The 21,138-nt window shown below is 40.2% G+C and overlaps 1 protein-coding gene across 1 annotated transcript; it reads right to left on the bottom strand.

Moving 5' to 3' along the window:
• Positions 1–4,039: 4,039 nt before the first annotated feature.
• On the bottom strand, positions 4,040–20,240 carry FDX1 (ferredoxin 1). The gene is made up of 4 exons (XM_033146268.1): positions 19,908–20,240; positions 14,051–14,175; positions 6,041–6,170; positions 4,040–4,967 (listed from the first exon to the last, which is right to left on the bottom strand). The coding sequence occupies exons 1-4, from the start codon at positions 20,060–20,062 to the stop codon at positions 4,847–4,849; spliced, it is 531 nt and encodes a 176-aa protein (XP_033002159.1). The 5' UTR covers positions 20,063–20,240; the 3' UTR covers positions 4,040–4,846.
• Positions 20,241–21,138: the final 898 nt, after the last annotated feature.

The raw sequence follows: 21,138 nt of genomic DNA, 5'->3' as shown, positions 1-21,138 counted from the left end.
AACTTCAAAGACACCAAGAGATGCTCAGTCTTACAAAGTTCTTTCAAGCTGCAAACCTAGACAAACCTTCCCTTTACACTACACCAGCGGTAAGTTGGGAAACAGAAAGAAAATTGCTGTGCCCTAAGAACAAAGAGTAACTTATTCTCCTTCATGGCACACAGAATAATCTTCAAGATCTTAAATTCCCAAGGCAGAAAACCAGGCAATTAATTTTAAATGCACTGGCTTTGCAAAAGAGAGAAGTTTAATTCTTTAACTAATAAGAAACCCATTTCCCCATAATACAAGCTTTTCAATAATATCAGCACTAGGTTTTTCTCCAAGGAGTGTAGACTGCTGTTCAGGTTTCCAGCCATCCATGCCTTTTTCCGGGATACTCCATTCCAGTTCCTCTTCCCCTGGTTTCCCATCCCCCTAACAGTCAGTGAACTTTCTGCACCCACTGAGCAGGCTCTTTTTAGTTGTTCTCCTTAGCTTACTTTTACTCACACCACTTTTTAAAATGTTGTCTGAACTTTTGGAAACCGTCAGGTTTTCCAGCTTGTTAATGCCATCTCCTTCTGCTTTCTTGACAGTGGCATTGCACCTCTGGGTGTCCCTGCCCAGAGTAGCTCATAGGGCCAGAAGGTAATGAAAACTGTCTTTGGTGGTAGGGTTCCACCCTGCCCATTATAATAATAATAATAATAATAATAATAATAATAATAATAATAATAATAATAATAATTATTATTATTATTATTATTATTATTATTTGTACCCCGCCCATCTGGCTGGATTTCCCCAGCCACTCTTCATAGGTTAATGAGGCTGAGGTAAAATATAGGTTAATGAGGCTGATATGTGGAAACCCTGTTATTTTATGGGTGGGTTTTGATTTTCTGTTGTCAAGATGGTGTGTTAGAGCATTTTCTCACGTTGTTTTTGGACACAGAGCTTCAAAGGCATTCTCAGAAAGTGGTATAGACTAAAAAATAAAATTGCTGAAACTAGCTCCTATCTTTGTTCATATAGCAATTGACTGAATTAGGGAACAATTAACTGCACCGTAAATGCTATGTACTTACCTCCCGTGTAAAACTTGATGGTGCGTGTGTGCGCGCACACACACTGGAAAGTGTAGTTTTCAGGCATTTTTCTTGCATGGTATCATTCATTCACTAATGGAGTTGGAAGAGGTCTATACAATCCCTTGCTTAACACAGGAAATCTAGAGCACCCTCATGATGCACTGGGGTGAGAACTATAATACACCCTGGAGATTCTTAAAGTAAGCTATTTTTTTCTGTCTCCTGATGCAAAACACAGACACACCGTGTGATAGAACCCAGGTTTGATTAAAAAAGGCACCTACCTAATTCACTAGAAGTATGTGGCATAGCCCTCCTATGAAGACATTAACTCCATGCACATGGAAAACTAGCACACCAGGAATAGGCTATGGAACCCTTCTTCTTGATATGCTAGTTGCTCTATGTGCAGGGATTTTAACATGGGGAAAATATTCACTCATTCCAACCCCCCTTCGCATTACCCAGGATTATAGCACATGCTTTCTATGAATACAGAAGGCTCTGAAATATACCACATAAGAATAACTCCACAAGCTGTCAGCCAAGTCTTGCACCTTACATATGACTATCTTAACATGCTGAAAATGCAAGTTGTTTTTCCAGCAGAATTGTGCCTGTGATTCCTCAACATGTGCAAGCATTGTGACATTCCAGTTCAACACACGTTGTAAAGCCTTCAGGACATGGAGAATTGTGAATTCAGCATACAGGAATCCACTGAAATTATCTCTGCTGATCATGATGATGTGGACTTGGCTCTCAGTAGCTGAATAGCACCTTAACTTAGAAAAAAATACTCTTTGCTAATAATTCTTTAAGTCCAGTTTTGTTTCGTTTTGGTTTTTTTTAAAAACCGTTCTTCCACTGGTATTGCTTCCAAGGCCAACAAAACTCAATTCAGTCTTTGGCAACAGCTAAAGCGTAGAAAATTTGATGGATGATGTAGCTATTTAGGTTCCATACTACAGCCACAGTATATGGAGCAACCAGGAGTTAGTTGTACCCCCTTGCCCAACCCATTTCTGACCTCCCAACTTATATTGTAAAAATATCAATGATGGCAAACCTAAAACTGTAATCTGGACTCTTGAAACTATTAGCGAATTCTTCCTCCACTTGAAACCAATAGCTGATAAAAGAAACACAAAGCATAGCCAAGAGTCCAGGAATGCATTTCTGACTACTCTATTAAAGCCAGATGTATTGAGCTTCCATGCATTACACACAAGGATACTCTCAAATCTTTTTGCAAAGGCAGAAAGGGCAAACGGAACACACAACTGATCTATGAATAGCGCTTAGTGATGGCGTTTCTAGTCAATTCATTCAAACACAGCAAAAAAGATGGGCTTTTTCCTTAGGAAAGGGAGTTGTACAATGTAACCGAGATGAGAACACAGAAGGAACAGTGCTACCAGAATTGTCCTTTACCCTGACCTGATAGAAAGAACAGCTGGCTATTTTGTGAAGCAACTTTGAAGAACGCTGCTAAATTCTTGTTTCCTTGTCCTTTCCATCAAAGCTGACATTTAAGCCCAGCAACTGCAGCAAACAAAACATTACAGATAAAAGCACTATTTTTGGAAATACCTTAGTGCCATCAATCAATTTTCAAGTTCAAGGGACTACTTTGTGTCCATTAGTAATCATTTTAGAAATATGATACACAGAAATGCAAGCCACATTTAGCCAGAGACTGTATAACTTATGAGCATGGTTTGTTTGTCGTTAAGCTGCTGTGTCAGATTTGGATGACCCAATAAACCATGGTTTACATGTGAATCAGGCTATCAAATGCTGAATAGAGTCCAACTTTCATATGTTAGCAAACCATTCATTCTATTCCAACAAAGCAACCCTTTGGACTCAGAACGAACTCCCCAACAGCACAAGAGTTGCATTATACACACCCTGCCCAAGACAGGTTGGTGGGTAGCATTCAAACCCACCACTATGTTCCTGTAATAATAGAGGCAGAGACCAGCTCCCCGCCCATTTAGGCCTGCAGATATCCCACTTCAAATAGACAATATCACCTGTTTTGGGGTGGATGGGGAAGAATACAGATATTCAAGCATTTAGTGATACTATGGAAATCAAATGCTTTTCCAGCCTTGTAATATAGTAACAGCGCACATACCATTTTAAACATGCTTAAATTTCTCCTAAGACAGAACCCACATGGTCAAGAGTTTGCCATAAGTAAGGGATGGAGTTGTCCCTCCCTTAGGTTTACATAGCTTTAGATGTGGGCATATCAACTCCCATGCCCAGAAAACATTAAACAAGACTATGTTATCACAGGCAAAATACGCCAGAAATGTCTAGGATTTAGGTAACAAATAATGCAAGTGTATATTAATATGCTTCAGGCTCTGAGGATCAAATGAATTTTTGAAATTGGAATTTCAGGCCAAAATTATGTGCAATTGTGAATTTCCAATTGGGACTTACTTCAATGGGACCTACTTCTCAGTAGAGATGTATAAGACTGCACCAAGAAATTTGGCTCTGCCAAATTTGCTAATTAAACCTAAAAATTGAAAGACACTTCCTAATTACAAAAGCAATAATAGAAAAAGAATTTATTTCAGATTATTACAACTAAGAAATACATACACCAACATTTACAGGATAATTACAGGACTGGAAAGAAACATTGGTCTCTTTCTGCCTAGCTACCTAGGATTAACTCAAGAAACATTTTCTTTCCAAAGGAAGCACAGGTAAACTTTGCATTGAAATGCCACCACAGAAATGCTCTTTACCAATCTAAAGCTTACTGTGTTTGCCACTTCACAATCACATTCATTTGATATTGTGGCAAGTTGCTTTAGGATAAAAGATTTCATCCTACAGAATGCAGAGTATAATGTTTCTGTGTAAACCATTGTGGCTCATGTTGGAAAAACCAACGTGTGCATGAAAATTTTCTCTGCAACAAAAACACCAACTCTAGAGCATTTTAAGTCGTATTGTTTATGCATTTATTCTGTGCCACTGGAGTACAAGATGCATTAAAGGGGACAAAAGAGGCAGAGCAGGATAAATGTGGCTTTTTTTCATTATGCAATTGTACAGTCCTCATGGACCAGTGGAGGAAGACAGTAATTATTATCATCTCCCTTGGCTTATTTCATTTCTTGATTCATTCTTTTATGCCCTAGTGCATATTGGAAATTACCTTGGTAAATGTGTTCTTATAAGATGTGTTATTTCATGTAATATGCTATTCTAGAAGAAATCATAAACAGGTTAGAGGACCAGAAATCCAGAAGGAATGTCTGCCCATATGCCAAAGCCCTCGTTTGGGTGATCCCGCAGTCAGAAGTTACGTGGGTGACAACTGGGGAGAGGGACTTCTCAGTAGTGACACCCATTTATGGAATTCTCCCCTACAAAGAGGGGAGAATTATTAGCAGTAAATGCTAATAAAAAGGAAGCATTCCTCTAGGAACAAAATGGCACAGTTGGTGAAATCCTCTGCATGTTTGTGTAGAAGTTACACTGTGTAGAGGTCACACTGAATTAATTGGAACTTGCTCCTAGATTAGTGAGTATTGGACTGTAGCCTGTGTGTCTAACATAGTCTTTCTAAGTGGTCTCTAATTTTAGATTCAAAAACTCTTAAGGCTAACAGATAAAGTTAATATTTACAATCTAATCTTTATAATCAAAAATGCATATTTGTGTGTATTTTCTCATTCCATTAAAACATTTAGAAATAAGTTATAAAAATATTTTATGTCCCAAAAAATACCCTGAAGGCCTTATTTTAAAGAGTTATTGCTCATATCCATGGACTGGCGGGCATCAGCAACAGCGTCAGGCACTCGAACAGTCATATTGTTCATAGACTTCTTCAAGCAGATCTGACAACCCAGTCGAGATCTACAGAGAAAAAAAGAGCATTTACATAAACTTGTATAAATGCATGGATGTGGCACTCTTTGGGGAGGGGAGAAGGTAAATTCAAGGGTTGTATCCAACGAAGTTTTACTCAGAGTACTCCTGTTGAAATTGATGGACCCAAATTAGTTATGTCCATTGTTTTCAATGGGTCTCCTCCAAGTAGGATTAGCACTGGATACAACCCATTAAATATGATATGTACAAGGACAGAAATCAAGGAGGAAAAGGCTTAAATTCACATATATTTGCTTGTTGTAATTCTTATAACAACCCTGTACGGTAGGTCACCATTACTAACATTTTACACCTAAGGCTGAGGGAACATTTCTATTCCCAAGCTGATCATCTAAGATTGCATCAATTACTGAGCTTTTGGGTTTGTTTGTTTACCAAATTAATAGGTATGGAACACCACAGGAGAAGACTATCTGCCAAAAATGTTTGCTTGTCAAGTCACACTAAGAGAAACTGGCAAGGAAAATGTTTTTGGCTGATAGTGAAAAGCTGCATTCAAAATTGTAAAGAAACTGAAAAGTGTGGATTTGCTTTGGGCTCTTTCATTGTTTTGAATAGTTGATTCCAAATTTTAGAAGAAGTCAAAGAAGCTTTAAAGCCAGAGCCGATCTTACAGGTAGGAGCCTGCATCATAGATTGATAAATTAAAGAGTAACCAAGAGGATGCATGGCTGCTTTATATAGAGATTACTTTGGGGTATCATGATTAACCATCACCAAGGGAATGTGTCATAGGAAGCTTTGTAGTCATGCATTTCTCTCCTTCCTTGGCATGGTGGTGAGTAAATCAGAAACTTTTGCTTCCATTTTTTAATTAACTACTGTTTAGTCCTAAAATGTGGTTAGTATCAACTAAGGTTTGTTGAAACAAGCCAGCTTCATAATCCATAGTTTGAAACTGTCTTGTTTCCAATAAATCATAGTTATGATAAGCCACTGTTTGCGGGGTTCATATACTTAGTATGACTACTAGGTATGTCAGTTCTGGAGTGAAACTGTAAGATCATTTGGTAGATTTTAAGCTGGTTTCACCTTACCTGTCTGTCAATCCATAGGCAAGGTCCAGCATATCCATTTCCTCATCAGTGATTGCATCTAGGTTTTTAAATATATTATCTTCAAAGATTAAGTGGCAAGTGGAGCAGGCAAGTGTTCCTTCACATGCACCTAAAGACAAACGTAACAATTAGGCAGACTAGTAGGGAAACTTTTAAGACTTCTGCATTAAATTCTACTGTCGGTAAGACGACTTTCCCAGAACAAAATAAAAAAATTCCTTCCAGTAGCACCTTAAAAAGGTAAAGGACCCTTGACAGTTAAGTCCAGTTGCAACTGGAGTGACCTTGAGATTACAGTTGCAGAGCCCACAGGGAATGGAAACTAGATCTAAAGGAACTGGCTCTGAAAAAAGGAAAGGCTCTGTTTCCTTAACTCTTCAGGAACAAATGGAGAAATTGGCTGCAAGTGTGGCAGAAATTGCAGAAGGCCTAAAAAGTGTCACCGAAGGGTTGAAGCAAACACAAGAATCGGTGAATGCTATTGGTGCATCAGTGAATACAACAGTTAACTCTGCAATAGAAAAGCTCCAAGTGGATATTAAGGCCGATATTAAAGCCTCCACCCAGACATTAGAAAAATCGATTGGCCAAATTGAGGAAAACGTAAGAAAGAACAGAGACGAAATTAATAAAATTGGGCAGGAGGTGACTACGTTAAAAAAGGACTCAGAAGAAATTAAAGTGGTCAGAGAAAAAATAAAAAAGGTGGAGGAAAAATTGGACAATTTAGATTTGGAGCAGATTGAAAATATTGGAACACGACAGAGGACTGTGGAAGAGTCTCTTGCTTTTCTGCAACTACACCAGAGAGAAGGAAACATTCGCTTGAGGGGTCTTCCAGAATTGGAGGGGGAAGACCTGAAAGCCTATATTGTGAAACTATTCTCGACTTTTTGGGAGTTAGAAGAGGTAAACGTCTCAGCACGCATAGTGAAGGCCTTCAGATTTGGACCAAGAGGTTCCAGAGGAAAGAAAAGCACTAAAACAGTCAGTGACTGTTTGATTGTGCTGCACGATAGGCACGACAGAGACTACTTTCTGGATTTACACTACAGAAACAACCTGGTGGTACAGCAGAATAAAGTAATTTTTTACAAGGATATCCCCAGATTCTTTTTAGATAAAAGAGCTCCTTACAACGACCTGGTGACGGAGCTAAGAAGAAGAAAAATCTCCTTCAGTTGGGAATTTCCAGAAGGTCTGGCATTCACGTTTGAAGGGAAAAAGATTAGAATAAGGTCCTTGGCGGAAAAGCAAAAGTTTTTGGACAAGCATCTGGAACACTTCAAAGGAACTCCATTGGACCCAGCACAGCTTTACAAGTTTCCAGAAGTATTTCCACCACCGCCGGGACCACCAGGACCAAGCCAAGATCCAGAACAAGATAAGAAAGGACAGGCAACTGGAGGAGAGGAATAAACAAAGAAATGGCGCTCAAGTTAATGACTTGGAATGTTCGGGGATTAAATCAGAGACCAAAGAGACGCAGAGTGTTTTACAGCATAGAAAAGAAGAATTTGGATATAATATGTCTACAGGAAACCCACATAGTCCGGCGCCACAGAAGATTGCTACAGAACAAAAAATTAGGCCAAGAGTTCATATCATCGGATAAGGTCAAGAAGAGAGGAGTAGTGATTTATGCAAAGGAGAAATATAGCCCAAGACAGCTATTTAAAGATGAAGAAGGGAGATACATCGCAATTGAAATTAATGTACAAGGCGAAAAATTTTTGATTCTGGGACTTTATGCACCAAATGATGGAAAGTCGATTTTTTACAAAAAAATCCATGATTTGCTGTTGGATTATTTGGACTATAAGGTAGTTTGCCTTGGAGACTTTAATGGGGCAGTTTCCACATTAATGGACAGATCTCAAAGAACAAAATTAACAAATGATGGGAAACTCCCAAAGACTTTTTTTGAAATGGTAGACAATTTGAATTTGGTAGATTCTTGGAGATTAAAAAATCCCATAGAAACAGAGGCAACGTATTTCAGCGAATCTCAGCAGTCATGGTCGAGGATAGATTATATCTGGATCTCGAATGAATTGGCTCCAAAACTACAAAAAGCAGAAATCGGTCCTAAAACGCTTTCAGACCACAATCCGGTGCAGGTAAACCTAAAAATGATTTCCAAGGATTCTTTCAGGTGGAGAATGGACGATGCATTGATGAGAGATACCAAGCTAGTAGAAAGAGCGGCGAAAAAGATGAAAGAATATTTTCAAATTAATTGGAATTCAGATGTGGAGAAAAGGATTGCTTGGGATGCAAGTAAGGCGGTAATGAGAGGATTCCTCATTAGTGAAAAGGCAAAAAAGAAGAAACAACAAAGTGCAGAGATGGAGAGATTGTTGAAATTAATCAAAGAAAAGGAAAAAGAACTAAGAGGACATCCCAGATGTGTCAAAATCCAAAAAGAAATTAAATACTTGCAATCCCAATATGCGAATATTATGAATCAAGATATTGAATGGAAAGTGAAAATGATGAAACAAAGAACATTTGAATCTGCAAATAAATGCGGAAAACTACTAGCTTGGCAATTAAAGAAAAGACAAAAGGCAAATGTCATCAGTAAATTGGTAGTAAATGGAAAAAATGTAGAGAAACCGGAGGAAATCAGATGGTGTTTTCAGAGATTCTATAAGCAACTGTACAAGGAGGAGAAGATAGATGAAGTAGAGATAGACCGATTTCTGGAAAAGAACGGATTGCAAAAGGTCCCAGAGGAAAAACTAACAATTCTCAACCACCCAATAACGACACAAGAAATAGAAGATGCAATAAACAACATGCAACAGGGGAAGGCTCCAGGACCGGATGGATTAACAGCAAAATATTATAAGATATTGAAAGACTGGCTATCACAGCCGTTAAGAGAAATTTGCAATAGAATACTAGAAGGAGATAGGGCACCAGAGACGTGGAAAGAAGCCTTTATCACACTGATTTTAAAACCAGATACTGATAAGACTCTAATGAAAAACTATCGTCCAATATCCCTCTTGAATGTGGATTATAAAATTTTTGCAAATGTTTTGGCTACAAGGTTGAAAAGAGTGTTGAAAGACCATATTCATAGAGACCAAGCAGGTTTCTTGCCAGGAAGGCAAATAAGTAATAATACGAGAATTATTGTGGACATTTTAGAAAAACTGGAGAGAGACATAAATACAGATGCAGCACTATTGTTTGTTGATGCAGAGAAAGCTTTTGACAAAGTATCTTGGACATTCATGAAAAAGAACTTGGAAAAGATGGGAGTTGGAGAAAAATTCCTAAATGGCATTAAGGCCATTTACACAGAACAAAGAGCAAAAGTCATTGTAAACAGTGTGATATCGGAGGAGATCGAAGTAGAGAAAGGAACAAGACAAGGGTGCCCTATCTCCCCTTTACTTTTTATTACGGTCCTGGAAGTTCTTCTAAATATGATTCGGAAAGATAAACAGACAAAAGGAATTAAAGTGGGAGAGAAGGAATACAAACTACGTGCCTTCGCGGACGATTTGATGTTATCCCTGCAAGAACCAGAAGGCAGTGTCCCCAGAGCCTTGGAATTAATTGAACAATTTGGACTTGTAGCTGGCTTTAAACTAAATAAGCAGAAAACCAAAGTTTTAGGTAAAAATATGAGTGCAGAACAGATCCAAAGAATTCAAGAAGCCACAGGCCTCAATTTTGTTAAATCTGTAAAATATCTAGGTATCAATCTCACAAATAAGAACTTGAACCTGTATAAGGACAATTATGAAAAACTGTGGATGGAGATAAAAAAAGATATGGAGATTTGGACAAGACTTAAACTGTCGTTAATGGGAAGAATAGCAGTGGTTAAAATGAACGTCCTACCAAGGATGCTGTTCTTATTCCAAGCCATACCAATTTTGGACAAATTAGACTGTTTCAAAAAATGGCAAAAGGACCTATCGAAATTTATATGGCAGGGCAAAAAGCCAAGAATAAAATTCAAGATTTTAACAGACTCTAAAGACAGAGGAGGCTTTGCCCTGCCGGACTTAAGGCTTTATTTTGAAGCTGCGGCCTTTTGCTGGTTAAAGGATTGGTTTAAACTAGAGAACGTTGATGTGTTGGACTTGGAGGGACATGATAATATGTTTGGTTGGCATGCATACCTTTGGTATGACAAGGTTAAAATTCACAGAACTTTTAAGTCTCATATTGTGAGAAAATCCCTATATCAGGTTTGGACTAGATACAAAGACCTGTTTGAGAGAAAGACTCCTAGATGGATCTCTCCAGTGGAGGCCAAGGCATATAAGAGACCGAATATGTCTGCAAACTGGTTAAGATATATGGACATATTGCAGCAGGAAGGGGACTCCTTTAAGCTAAAAAGCTATGATCAAGTAAAAAGCCAGGTCCCCGACTGGCTGCACTATTATCAGGTTTATGAAACATTTAAAATGGACAAAAAAGTTGGTTTTCAAGTAGAAAAATCAAAACTGGAAACAGAACTGATAGAATCGAACTTCAAAAACCTTTCCAAAATGTATAATCTTTTGCTAGAGTGGCATACAAAAGATGAACTGGTTAAATCTTCAATGATAGATTGGGCAAAAGATGTCGGACATAATATTATGATGGATGACTGGGAGAGATTGTGGCAAAAAGGTATTAAATTCACTGCTTGTCATGGTTTAAGAGAAAATATAATGAAAATGGTTTATAGATGGTACTTGACACCAGTTAAGATTGCTAAGATGAACACCAAAATGTCAGATGTATGTTGGAAATGTAAACATGCGAAGGGTACCTTTTTTCATATGTGGTGGTTGTGCCCAGCGGTAAGTGCTTTCTGGGACAAGATTTACAATGAGCTTAAGAAGGTAATGAAAGTTACCTTTTGTAAGAAACCAGAGGCATTTCTCCTGAGCATAACCAATGAAGAAATACCCAGTCAGGATAGAGTGTTTTTTATGTATGCCACAACAGCAGCTAGAATTTTATTGGCAAGAACATGGAAAGGTGAAGAGATACCAACGGTGGAGGAATGGCAGATGAAGATGATGGAATACATGGAACTCGCAGAACTGACCGTCAGAGTCCGGGACCAGAGGGAGGGGAAGGCGTCGCAGGAGTGGAAAAAATTTAAAGACTACTTGGTTAAATCAGTTAAATTGAATATTTGAGCAGAATTAGACAGAACACCGGCTTTGGTAGATATGTGTTAGATATAAATGGTAAGAGGAATTGATGTTATGTGAAAGATGCATGTGTCAAAATAGGTTAAGATAGGTTGTTAAGATAAGATACATAGATACTGAGATGTTTGACTAAGTAAAAGTTAAGTATATTAAAATTTGGGTAAAAGTAAATTGAACAATATATAAAGCTACCTTGAAGAAGTATATGTTTTTTGAAGACAGTGGAGGGAACGGGGGAAGTCCCCAAACAGAGAAGCTAGAAACAAGAAATGTACAAAGAAAGATATTGGTTAAGGTTTGTATGCGTTATCGTTATGTTTTATTGTTGTTATTGTTTTGAATGTTGATTATGTTTATTGTTGATTATGTTCAATGTTGATTGTGTTTTTATTGATGCTTATGTTTTGTGTTGATGTTGTATTTTGTTTTCTTTTTGTTTTAATGGAAAATAATAAAATCTTTATAAAAAAAAAAAAAAAAAAAGTCCAGTTGCGAACGACTCTGGGGTTGTGGCGCTCATCTTGCTTTACTGGCCGAGGGAGCCGATGTTTGTCCACAGACAGTTTTTCCGGGTTATGTGGCCAGCATGACTAAGCCGCTTCTGGTGAAACCAGAGCAGTGCATGGAAACGCCGTTTACCTTCCTGTCGGAGCAGTACCTATTAACCACTTGCACTTTGACGTGCTTTCGAACTGCTAGGTTGGCAGGAGCTGGGACCAAGCAACGGGAGCTCACCCTGTCGCGGGGACTCAAACCGCTGACCTTCCGATTGGCTAGCCCTAGGCTCAGTGGTTTAGACCACAGCGCCACCCATGTCCCAACTAAGAGACCAACTAAGTTTGTTATTGGTATGAGCTTTCGTGTGCATGCTCTGGAAGTTTTAAAAAATAATTTTACTAATATTTAACAAACACTAAACAAGTATGCCATGTTAAATTATCTCAAAACTTTCCCCATTATCTAAAAGTATATGAGTAGCAGTATTTTATCACGCTAGGTGTGGTTTAAATGTTGAATTAAAACAAATCCCAAGCTTAAGGTAATTTTTTTTTAGGATTGTTTGAAAAAATAATTAAGACTGGACAGTTAAACAGCATTCATTACATTTAAAATTTTAGGAAAATATGAAAGCACTGAAAACTAGTTCTTATACTAGTTTCAGCAGACTTAACGAACTGTGCATAAGATAATAGTGAAGCTAAGATGAAAGGAATTGGAGAACCTTTGGCCAACTTTGAAAATCTTTCAGAAGCAAAGACAGAATGCAAAGCAGGCCTATTTCCTTTTCATATCATCTTATCTTAAAGAAACTAAGTATATATTTACTATTAAAGTGGAGGGCAATATGTAGTTTAAACTTGACAAGTGTGACCGAATGCAAAATGTTACAACTTGGAGTGCCTCCCTCCCTCTTGTCCCACCCAAGACAATTTGCATTCTGTTAGCCCAGTGTTTTTCAACCTTTTTTGGGCAAAGGCACACTTGTTTCAGGAAAAAAATCACGAGGCACACCACCATTAGAAAATGTTAAAAAAATTAACTCTGTACCTATATTGACTATATATAAAGTAATTCTCTTGAATTTTTCAATTTTTCCCACGGCACACCAGGCAACATCTCGTGGCACACTAGTGTGCCGCGGAACAGTGGTTGAAAAACACTGTGTTAGCCATTAACGAGACTCTGTTCTCACTGTGGAGTGTTTGTGTTTGTGTGGGATGTTTCATAGTGGTCCTGTTTTGGCTATACTGTAATTATATTGGTGCTTACCAGCTGAGTTTGAAATTAGAAGGAATGGTTTTGTTTAAGATGAACACAAGGTGTTCCTTAAACTTCTAACATAAAAATAGTTCATCAACCACAGAGGGGTTGCAGAATCCTAGCTTTCTTTCTTTCTCCTTGTTAAAGATATTTTAGGAAACATGAACTGCAACATTTATTAATAACCAAATATTAGGATAGTTTCTGTGAAATATGTGTCAGGTAATAATCGGCAACAGAAATAAAGCCAAAATAATTAAATATAAAAATGTGGTTGTAAACACCATCTTAACGGCAACAGAGCATTATGCCAATGAAAGGAAGATCTGCATGAAGCAGGCAAATATGTTTAAGTCTTTCAGGAGCAGTAAGCTATCTAAATCTGCAATGCCCCCTAGTGACAAAATTAAAGATACAATTTTCAAAAATATTTAAAAAATCAGGAAAATCATTTGTAGGCATTTTAACACTAACTTGTAACCATTTACAATAGTCAGTGAGAATTTCCAACAGGAAAGTTAACTTTTTCCTAACTTTCTAGATATTGGTTGTTTTACTTGTTTTCCCTTGTTAGATAACTGAAAATTTCATATACGTATTGGCATGTCAAACAGTACAGTATGAGTGCATTTTACGCACATTTAACTTGCATGATTTCAACCAGAGAAATTGGAAACATATCCTGAATAATGAAATACAGTTACCTTATAGTCATGAGGCAACCAATTAAATTGGGAAATCTCTTGCACTGTAGAATAAAATTAAACCAACTGATTTTTTGGGAAAAGACCATGGCTTCAGGGAAAGCTACCATTTACTCAAAGACCAATGTCAAATGAAACTCATGCCTGTTTCAGAATGCACTATTTTGGTTTACTATTAAAATTCACTGGCTTTGGAGCTCTCTAGTAAAAACTTATCTCTCCCATTCAAATCAGTAGGACCTAGAAGAAAGCAGCCAAGACTAGATCCAACTAGTCAAACCAAGTAAAACAATGTTTCATTTCCCTATGAACTCTTATTCTCTAGTTACAGGGAAGTAAGTACTTACCAAATCCATCTATATCTAGGTTGTTATCAATCACAACATCTAGAAGAGAGTCCCCAACCTTCCCTTGGGCTGTTAGCTTGTCACCATCACGATTTATAAAGTGCACAGTAACTTTATCTTCTGAGCTGAAAAAAAAATAAAGAAACTATTATCTTTAACAGCCTTTACCTATAGTAGTGTGAAGGATTCAAAAGGATCACAGAATCATAGAATTGTAGAGTTGGAAGGGACCCCAAGGATCATCTAGTACAAGCCCCTGCAATGCAGGAATCTCAGCTAAAGCATCCATGGCAGATGGCCATCTAACCTCTGCTTAAAAACCTCCAAGGGAAATTGTTCCACTGCCAAACAGCTCTTAATATCAGAAAGTTTTTTCCTGGTGTTTAGTCAGAATCTCCTTTCTTGTAACTTGAAGCCGTTGGCTGCAGCTCCCTCCTTACATCATTTATTCTCTAATCACCAGGTTGAGCATTACTTTCCTTTTGTGTGAAGACAGAGGCAAAGCAGGTGTTGAGTAGTTCTGCCTTCTCTCTGTCACCCAATAGCATTTCTACATCTTCTCAATGCAGAGGACCTACCCGGTAGCACTTTCTTGTTCTTTCTCTTACTTCGGACATAGCCAAAGAAACCTTTTAAAATTATTTTTAACCCCTCTTGCAAACATGAGCTGGTGTTGAGCTTTAGCCAGCCTGACCTTCACCCTGCAACTGTTCCCTACTCATGTATACTGCTCCCTTGTGATTTCCTCTTTCTTCCACTTCTATACATGCCCTTCTTAACTCTCATCTTATCTGTAAACTCCTTATGCAGCCACACCAGTTTCCTCAGATGCCTAAGGATATTAGTTAAGCAACCCAACAACAAACTGTGAATATTTGTGGACCACTTTGAGGAGAAAATTGGTTGAAGATTAGAATACTTTTGATAAATATAGATTTTAAAATATATTTAGTTTACTTAAACACATCCAAAAACATTTTTAGTTCTCTCAAGCACCGTGTGGCATGATTTATTATGATGCCACATTCAATATTATGATGCCATTTTCAATTCTTGTCAAATATCCCCTCATTCCATCTCCCCACTCCAGAAGACGGCGACAAGCTATTCTCAGGAACAAGGCGTCATGCCATAAGACATAATCAAAGATGAAAGAATGACCTTGTTTATCTGCAAAATTCAGTCAAGTATTTGCTAATTTGATGGTTAACGTCACAATTTTTTACAAAGCTTAAAACAATAGCATTTAAAGATAATGACTTTCTACACACAAACCCGCCAAGGTCTTTTTGCTTCTTATGTGGAATTCTATCTACAGAAAGATCATTCTCCTGATGTCTGATGCTAGGCAGGGACAGTGCCTGCCTGATTTCTAATGGCAGGGAGTCCATAGTGTTAATCACATAGTAATCAACCTGGAACACATAGGATAAGGTAGTCCTTAAGGTATCCTGGGTCTATGTTGCTCAGGGCTTTATACATTATCACAAGAACTCTGAACCTGGTCCAGTAGCAGATGGGAAGCCAGTGCAGTTCTTTTAACACTAGTGTCATGTGCTGAGGATAGTTTGTTCCCATCGCCAGTCTAGCTGCAACATTTTGCACTAGCTAAAGCTTCTGGATCAAACCCACCAGCAGCCCCACATAGAATGCATTGCAGTAATCCAGTCTTACAGTTACCAATGCATGGACCACAGTGGTGACTGTCTCTGTTTTGCAACAGCCATAGCTAGCATACCAGTCAAAACTGACAAAAGGAACTCCTAGCCACTGAGGCTACTTGTGCCTCAGGTAACAAATATGGTTTAACTTGCACAATTGTGGTTGAAAGTTAAATGCAAGTTAAATGCAAGCAAGACAAAGGAAAACTTGGTGCAAAAGAGTTTTTAAGCTCTCCGCCTTGCTGGGGAAGCAAGGCCCTCTCCATGCATCAGGCCTGGGATGTTTCCATGAGATCAAGCAGGAACTTGGACAGCTCCATGAGATATTGTGACAGCATTTGGCTCTGGAAGCCCAGAGATGCTCAAACAGGGGTGGTTTCAAGGGTCTGAGTATATTATTTTTTGCGTATACACAGAACCTTTTGAACCAACCCCCCCCCCAATAATACGTGATTGTTGTTGTTGTTTAGTCGTTTAGTCATGTCCGACCCTTCGTGAAACCGTGGACCAGAGCACACCAGAGACCCTTCATGGATCACTGCCTTGTCATGGCGAAGGGGCTTGAATAACTCAGGGAAGCTATAAACAGGTCAAGATGGACAGGTCATAGTGGAGAGTTTGGACCAAACGTAATCCACCTGGAGGAGGAACCGGCAAGCCACTCCAGTATCCCTGCCAAGAAAACTCCATGGACAAAGACAACAGGCATATACGTGATTGTACTGTACAACAATTCAAAGATGCATACAAGCAAGACTATAGTGCCACAAGTCAAATCCATGTTATGGGGAAATACCACTCTAGTACAAACTACAGCACATATTGTACTGTACTGTACTGTACATACATACACAACAGCATCTCTTGCAGTTTTGTCTCTAACCCACAAGACCGAAGAGCAAGCGATAGCATAACGTGACAAGGGACATGTGATGGGGCATTGTCATAGCTCACAAGCCTATCAGGCACAGTGTGCAACTGTCCTTGTCCTGCACAGAATGTTAAGTTCAGACAAGCATCTCGGTCAACTGTAAATATATTACACAAGCGGTTGATTATAGTCAGCTTCCTTGTAGAAGATTATGCCAGCCTATCTTGCATCACCAAATGGTGGTTAAAGAAGGGATTTGCCTCTCCCAAATGTGTCCTCTAGACTGCACTGTATGCATTAGTCCAGGCTTGAGGGGCAGTGTGTGGCTATCTCTGAGAGATAGCCTACATGTGAAGAGATGTAAAAACTGCAAAAGAGTGCGTGAAAGAAGGATAATTTGTCATGTGACAAAGACGCATGAGAGCAGGAACAGCTGTTGATGCCTAACTGTTATAACTGCCATTCTAGTCTGTAACTGTCTGCTCAGTGCTGTGTGTTACTTACCGTGACTGTGGTGACTAGTTTCTCTCAGAGTGTGTGCCAGTATAAAAAGCCTGTATTCTATATGTGATCTATTTCTATGAAGAAGTTTATTTTAAGCTTAATAAAAGTTTTTATTTGTTTCAATGAAAACTCTGCTTAAACAATTCCCGCTGCGCATCATAATTGCTTACGTATATCAAGAATGCGTCAAGGATGTTTGTGCAGGAAAAGTTCAGCCTTGAGCTGGTTTGATAGGAAGTAGGGACCCTGAACTTCTTGCTGAATCAGGCATCCAGTTCAAAATGCAAACAGTCACCCAGTGGAATTTTTTTAATGTGGTGAAGGGCCTCCTGGATGTGGACATAAGGAAGAGGCTCTAGTCTAGAACCCTCAAAAGCCTACTGTGAGGAATTAGCTATAATATACCGTATTTTCCGGCATATAAAATGACTGGGCATATAAGACGACCCGCAACTTTTCAAAGTTAAAATATAGAGTTTGAGATATACTCGACCACAGATTCTCCACCCGGCGTATAAGACGACCGCCGACTTTTGAGAAGATTTTCTTGGATTGAAAAGTAGTCTTATACGCCAGAATATACAGTATTTAGGAGATGAAGGCACTCATATCCATGCTGACATGCATGCTATACTATTGAATTTCAGAATGGTTTGGGACTGAGTTACTTCAATGAACATTTGCACCTGTATCAACCTACCTGTGCCACTTTTGGCTCTAGCTGTTACCCACCACTGATTTTAGCCCCCATCCCAGATTATGGAGCCCTCCTCCCAGATTACCCTCAAGGGACTGTGGCTTTTGGGAGAAAGAGGGTTTCCCACCCCTACTCCAACCACTACACCACAAGCAAACCTAAAACCCTGAGTGAACTGGACCTCACTGTCAAGAACTCAAAATCCTCAAGCCTCTTATGCATGGGTTTCTCAGATGACACAAGAGACCTATACCACATTCTCTCCTTACATTTGACATGGGGCACTTGTGACCCTTCAGATGTCATCAGACTCCATCAGCCCCAGAAAGCAGAGATAATGGGAACTGGAGTCCAACAACACCGGAGGGCCACAGCTTCTCCACATCTATTTTAACCCTTTCCTTCCTCTGGAAAGCTCTTAAGGCAGCACACCCATGGTTCTGGAGTCTACACCTACTTTATTCCCACAACCGCATGAGGCAGGTCAGTTGGGAAGTAAGTGAGTGTTTGTGTGTGAGCAGCGCATGTGAGTGACTGAGACAGAGGGTATGTGTTAGAGAGAGCGTGTGAGAGAAAGAGTATGTGAGGGAGAGGTGAGTGGGTGTGAAAAAGAGTGTGCAAGGAAATAAGCAACTATCTTACTTTTAGAAGATATCTGCAGTCCTGTTTAGGGAAGTTATTAATGTTTGATGTTTTATTGTGTTTTAAATATTATGTTGGGAGCCGCCCAGAGTGGCTGGGGCAACCCAGCCAAATGGCCAGGGTACAAATAATAAAATTATTATTATTATTAAATTGACTGTGCGAGAGAAGCAGAGTGTGTGTTAAGAGCGGGGAGGGGGGCAGAGAGAGTGAGAGACAGTGTGTGCAAGACTTTGCTCTTGGATAAGCCCAGCTGATAATGCCAAGGTTTCAGGCTCAATGGGGACAGCTGCCTATTTCTGCATTGCGGGGAGTTGGCCTAGAATAGATGATCCTCGGGGTCCCCTCCAACTTTATATAGTGATATTATAGTCGACAGTTACATGGGATACGGATGTTTTATGGTGGCCTATGCTCGCAATGCCTGATAAAGGTTTACTAGTCAGCACATAGTTCTATAGCAGGCATGTCCAACAGGTAGATCGTGATCTACTGGTAGATCACTGGACATCTGTGGTAGATCACTGGCTCCCCCCAAAGAAGCTCAGCAGCTTTGGCTCCCCTTAAAAAAGCTCTACATCTTTGCCCTGAAGCCCCCAAAACAGGGCTTTCCCTCCTAAAAAAAAAAAAAAAAAGCTCAACTTTGACCCGAACCCCCCAAAACATGGATGGCTTTCCTTCCTAAAGAAGCTCAACAACCTCGACCTGAACCCCGCAAAAGGGGGTAGATTACTGCCAGTTTTTAATTCTTTTTCCCCCCCTAACACAGTTTTATTTAAACAAAGTTGTAAAAATAGAAAACAAAGTACAGAAGAATTAAACTCTGAGTGCTGCGACCTCCATCCAGAGTTACTTATTTACTTTGTTTATGTCATACATTAGGACTAAAAGTGAACAAGAAAAACCGCGAGTGGCTAATACAAAGCATCCAATTACCTGGCATATTCTGAATACATAATTCCAAATATGACAGCACTTGAATGAACTCATTGTGAACTGTTGATGGTTTGTATAAATGTTTAAACTGCTCTTTTGAGACCCGAGTTTTGGGGAAAGTGATAGAACAAACTGTTTAAGGTTCCACAGTAGCTGCTCACAAAATTCTGTGAGTAGATCGCAGTCTCTTGGAAGTTGGCCACCCCTGTTCTATAGAGACAGAGGGAGAGAGAGTGTGAGAGAGGGGTCTCTGTCTCCGTCTCTCTCTCTCTCTCTCTCTCTCTCACACACACACACACACAGAGAGAGAGAGAGAGAGAGAGAAAGTGTGTGAGATTGACAGCGTGTTAAGCGCGCGCGTGTCTCTACTCCCAGGCCCCCCTCACGAGAGGCAGCCTCCCCTCCGCTCTTGAAACCGAGAGGCTGAAGCCGGAGCGACCTTCTCAGAGACTCCGTGGGGGGGGGGGGGGGAGAGAGAGAGCGGGAGAGGCAGCAGCGGGAGAGAGGCCGCGAGGAAGGGCGGCCAAGCACAGGTTTCTCGCTTACCTGAACGGCGCCCAGGCCGAGGCGTGGAACAGCCGCGACGGGCCCAGGCTGGCAGCGGCAGCCCTGCCGCCTCCGGCCCCGCGGGAGGCCGAGAGAAGCCGGCAGCCGGAGGAGGCCGCAGCCCGGAGGAGAGCGGCGGTGGTGGTAGCAGCCATCACGCGGCAGCGGCGGTAATCGAGGAAGGGACTCTCCGTCAGTCTTGACAGCAGCGGAAGAGGCTGAAGCTGCAGCTTCCTTTCACTTTCCTCTCAGGTCGACTAAAGTCCGAAGGCCGGGCCCTCCCCCTTACGCAACCGGCACCAGCTGCGGCTATTCTCGTAAGCGTTTGGTATGCGCCGCCCGGCGGCTGCCTTAGAACTAGGCCCAGCAAAATGCGCAGGGCGGGCGCTTTCCTCAGCGTAGGTAGGAGGAGCGCTCCCAAGTTGCGCAAAAGGCGCCTTCGAATTCACAGAGTTTGGTTTTGAAGGGCGGCTCTTTCTTTCCCAATTCTCCGCCTCCGCCGAAGCCGTCCTGCTGCTCGTGTCAGAGGAGCGCGAAAAAAATGCTGACTAAGCCTTGCAAGTTTGCAACCCGACACTTGAAGGCCGTTCTGCATTGTTTTATGCCTTCTGCCTGCCTGCACCCATGACCATATTATAAAGTAGTTGTGTTCTGTGTTATAACTCAAGCACCGCTATATGGGTTTTTGTTTTTTCTTTTGTTTCCCAATGTATAAGAAATTTCAATAAGAAATTGGGTGTGAATGTTAAGTCTCAATTTCGGGCACACCAAAATCTCACTCTGCCTGCCTTTTCCTTTGCAAATTTTGTCACCCATCAGGTCAAGTGCTTGGGCACGTTCAAATGATATAGTTACCAGACCAACTAGCCTCATTTTGCAGCAACATTGTTGCAAAAGAGTTTTTTAAATATAAGTTTGAGCTTTGAGATTCTGTGTTCACTGAGAGTGGAAGTGTGAGAAGAATCCTTGGAGCAACAGAAACACCAGGCACAACAGTAATAGGCAAACTATCCCCAACCCCATCCCCACTAATCCCCCTGGTGTACCACCCATTATTCCGCCACGCAGCAGAAAACCTTCAGATTAAAACCTGGCAAACCAAAGGCTTATATCGCCTAATAGACTTCTATAAAAATAACAAACCTTTCAGCACAAGAAATACAAGACAAAGACACCCAAATACCCTGGTTAACACGTCACCAACTACATGCCTTCTTAAACAATCGAGTAG

The sequence above is a fragment of the Lacerta agilis genome, chromosome 4, assembly GCF_009819535.1.
Source record: "Lacerta agilis isolate rLacAgi1 chromosome 4, rLacAgi1.pri, whole genome shotgun sequence".
Classification (NCBI taxonomy): Eukaryota; Metazoa; Chordata; class Lepidosauria; order Squamata; family Lacertidae; genus Lacerta; species Lacerta agilis.
The sequence above is the reverse complement of the archived record's forward strand: the minus strand, read 5'-3'. Positions and strand labels throughout refer to the sequence as shown.

Excerpts from the sequence above, each read along its gene's own strand:
- FDX1 (XM_033146268.1), bottom strand. The coding sequence starts at position 20,062 with ATGGCTGCTACCACCACCGCCGCTCTCCTCCGGGCTGCGGCCTCCTCC. Across the intron at positions 14,176-19,907 it reads TCGGCCTGGGCGCCGTTCAG|CTCAGAAGATAAAGTTACTG; the intron begins GTAAGCGAGAAA and ends TTTTTTTTTCAG. Across the intron at positions 4,968-6,040 it reads GCCTATGGATTGACAGACAG|ATCTCGACTGGGTTGTCAGA; the intron begins GTAAGGTGAAAC and ends TTTTCTCTGTAG.